The sequence below is a fragment of the Nothoprocta perdicaria genome, unplaced genomic scaffold (assembly GCF_003342845.1).
Source record: "Nothoprocta perdicaria isolate Ctin4 unplaced genomic scaffold, notPer1 scaffold_103, whole genome shotgun sequence".
Classification (NCBI taxonomy): Eukaryota; Metazoa; Chordata; class Aves; order Tinamiformes; family Tinamidae; genus Nothoprocta; species Nothoprocta perdicaria.
The window spans coordinates 763,300-766,098 of record NW_020454128.1 but is presented as its reverse complement, the minus strand read 5'-3'; the positions used below and the strand labels follow the sequence as shown (position 1 = coordinate 766,098).

General features: G+C 72.2%; 1 protein-coding gene across 1 annotated transcript in view; it reads left to right on the top strand.

The window, feature by feature from the left end:
* The window catches only part of GCK (glucokinase), a 15,377-nt gene that overhangs the window by 2,035 nt on the left and 10,543 nt on the right, over nucleotides 1-2,799 (top strand). Inside the window, exons 4-10 of the mRNA XM_026042875.1 lie at nucleotides 292-411; nucleotides 494-589; nucleotides 750-849; nucleotides 1,420-1,603; nucleotides 1,785-1,940; nucleotides 2,123-2,356; nucleotides 2,453-2,576. Of these exons, the coding sequence (XP_025898660.1) occupies nucleotides 292-411; nucleotides 494-589; nucleotides 750-849; nucleotides 1,420-1,603; nucleotides 1,785-1,940; nucleotides 2,123-2,356; nucleotides 2,453-2,576 (1,014 nt within the window). The remainder of the gene's footprint in view (nucleotides 1-291; nucleotides 412-493; nucleotides 590-749; nucleotides 850-1,419; nucleotides 1,604-1,784; nucleotides 1,941-2,122; nucleotides 2,357-2,452; nucleotides 2,577-2,799) is intronic.

Below are 2,799 nucleotides of genomic sequence, written 5' to 3'. Positions count from 1 at the left end.
TGGTGGAGCTGTTCCCAGCTGGGCAGTGTCCATTCCCAACTGGGGACATCCATGGGGCAGCCTGTGGGCTCGTGGTGGGGCTGTCCCTACACTGCCCTGGCCCCGGGCTGCCCGGAGAGGAGCAAGAAACGCTCCGTCCTGGAGAGCTGGGCGCACTGGGACCGCGGCCCAGCTCCCTGCGGCTGGAGCCGAGCGGGGACGTGGCCACACGCGGGGACGGGGACATCTTGCCGGCCCCGAGCAGGGCTGGCCCTGCACCGAGGGCGACCGTCCCGGCCCGCTCTCTTCCAGCTTTTCGACTACATCTCCGAGTGCATCTCCGACTTCCTGGACAAGCACCAGATGAAGCACAAAAAGCTGCCCCTGGGCTTCACCTTCTCCTTCCCCGTGCGGCACGAGGACATCGACAAGGTGAAGGGCTCGGGGGCGGGCGGCGCGGCGGCGACGTCCCTGCCGCCCGCTCATCCCGCCGCTCCCTTGCCCCTCGTCCCAGGGGATCCTCTTGAATTGGACCAAGGGCTTCAAAGCCTCGGGCGCGGAAGGCAACAACGTCGTGGGGCTGCTCCGAGACGCCATCAAACGGCGAGGGGTGAGACGACCGTACGGTTTGTGCCGCTCGCCTGTCCCTGCGCGCCCCGTCCCCGTCCCGCTGCGGGGACACTGGGACCGCTGGTGTCCCGAGGGGGGCACGCGGCGCGCGCCCCTGCGCCGCCGCTGCGCGGGCCCAGCCGCCTCCTCGCCCGCCGCAGGACTTCGAGATGGACGTGGTGGCGATGGTGAACGACACGGTGGCCACGATGATCTCCTGCTACTACGAAGATCACCGGTGCGAGGTTGGGATGATTGTGGGTAAGACGGCCCCGCCGCGCGCCGCTCGGACGCCCCAGCCCGGCTGCCGCTCGTGCCGCGCCGGGGCTTGGCCCCTGGGGGGGACACTGAGGCGGGAGGGGGGCAGCCGGAGGCGCTTGTCACCCAGCCCCGTGGGCAAAGCCGCGGCCCCCACGGGACGCGTTGCTCCCGGCGCCTCCTCTCGGCATCCCGGCCCATCCGCGGCCACGTCGCGGGGACCCCCGGAGGCCGAGGCCCCTCAGGGCCGGGCTGGCTCCCCGGCGGCCCCGGCCGGGCGCAGAGGAGCAGTTGGCCTCTATATTTAGTGCCGTCATCGGCGCGGCCATCTGGGCTTCCCGAGCCGACCTTGGCCTCCCCTGCGCCTGGGTAAACACGGGTGGCCTGTTTACCGCGCGGCGGCAGGAGGAGGAGGAGGGACGGCCCCGCAGCGCTGAGGCCGGCTGCCCCTTGCGTACGCGGGGTCCCCCCCCAGCAAAGCCCCTCGGGGGCCCCCTCGGGGCCGGCGGGGTTTGGGGGGGCCCTTCGTTGCGGGCCGGCGCGCGCCCAGCCGCCGCCGCCGCCCCGCCGCAGGCACGGGCTGCAACGCCTGCTACATGGAGGAGATGCACAACGTGGAGCTGGTGGAGGGCGACGAGGGCAGGATGTGCGTGAACACCGAGTGGGGCGCGTTCGGCGCCTCGGGGGAGCTCGACGAGTTCCTGCTCGAGTACGACCGCGTGGTGGACGAGACCTCCCTTAACCCCGGTCAGCAGCTGTAAGGAACACGGCAGACACGGTTCCCGTCCGCCCCGCTTCCCTCGTCCCAGCCCTGCGCCCCGGGCCCTCCGCGCGCGCCCCGGGTCGCCGCGGGGCCGGGGTGCTCGCCCGGCGCCGCTCGCCCCGTCCGCCCGGCCCCGCACGCGCCCGACGGCCGCCCCGTTGCGTCCCCGCCGCAGCTACGAGAAGATCATCGGCGGCAAGTACATGGGCGAGATCGTGCGGCTCGTGCTGCTCAAGCTCGTCGACGAGAACCTGCTCTTCAACGGCGAGGCCTCCGAGAAGCTCAAGACGTGCGGCACCTTCGAGACCCGCTTCGTGTCTCAGATCGAGAGGTACCGGGCACGGCGGCGGCGGCGCGGACGGTGGTGGGGACACCTCAGGCACCCCCGTTCGAGCCCTCTGCCCTGTACTGGGGTCTTGAGCGCTGTCGCCCGACCCCACGGGGACAAGTGCCGTAGCGGGGTGTCCCGTGGGACCGCAGCCCCTCACGCCGCCCTGTCTCCCGCCACGCCAGCGACTCGGGCGACCGCAAGCAGATCTACAACATCCTGACGGCCTTCGAGCTGCTGCCCTCGGGGACGGACTGTGACATCGTGCGCATGGTCTGCGAGAGCGTCTCCACGCGCGCCGCCCAGATGTGCTCGGCCGGCCTGGCCGGCGTCATCAACCGCATGCGCGAGAGCCGCAGCCAGGAGACCCTCAAAATCACCGTGGGCGTCGACGGCTCCGTCTACAAGCTCCATCCCAGGTGACCGGCGCCTTCCTCCCGCCCCTCGTCTTCACCATCGCCTTCCCCCCGGCTCTCCCCGCAATAACGCCCCGCTCTCGCTCCCTCCGCCGGCAGCTTCAAGGAGCGTTTCCACGCCACGGTGCGGCAGCTGACGCCGGGCTGCGACATCACCTTCCTCCAGTCGGAGGAAGGCAGCGGGCGCGGGGCCGCGCTCATCTCGGCCGTCGCCTGCAAAATGGCCTGCATGATGGGGCCGTGAGGGCGCGGGGCGCCGCGGAGCCCGGCGGCGGCGCCGGCGCGGGATGCGCTTTGCTGGGAAGGGAGGAGCGGGGAGCCCCGATCCCAGCGGGATGCGCCTGGATTTCTCCTCCTGGCGGGGCCGGAGCGCCTCGGCGAGCACGGCGCACACGCGGACGCACGGATGGACGGACGCGTGGGGGGATGGATGGGTGCGTGGGTGG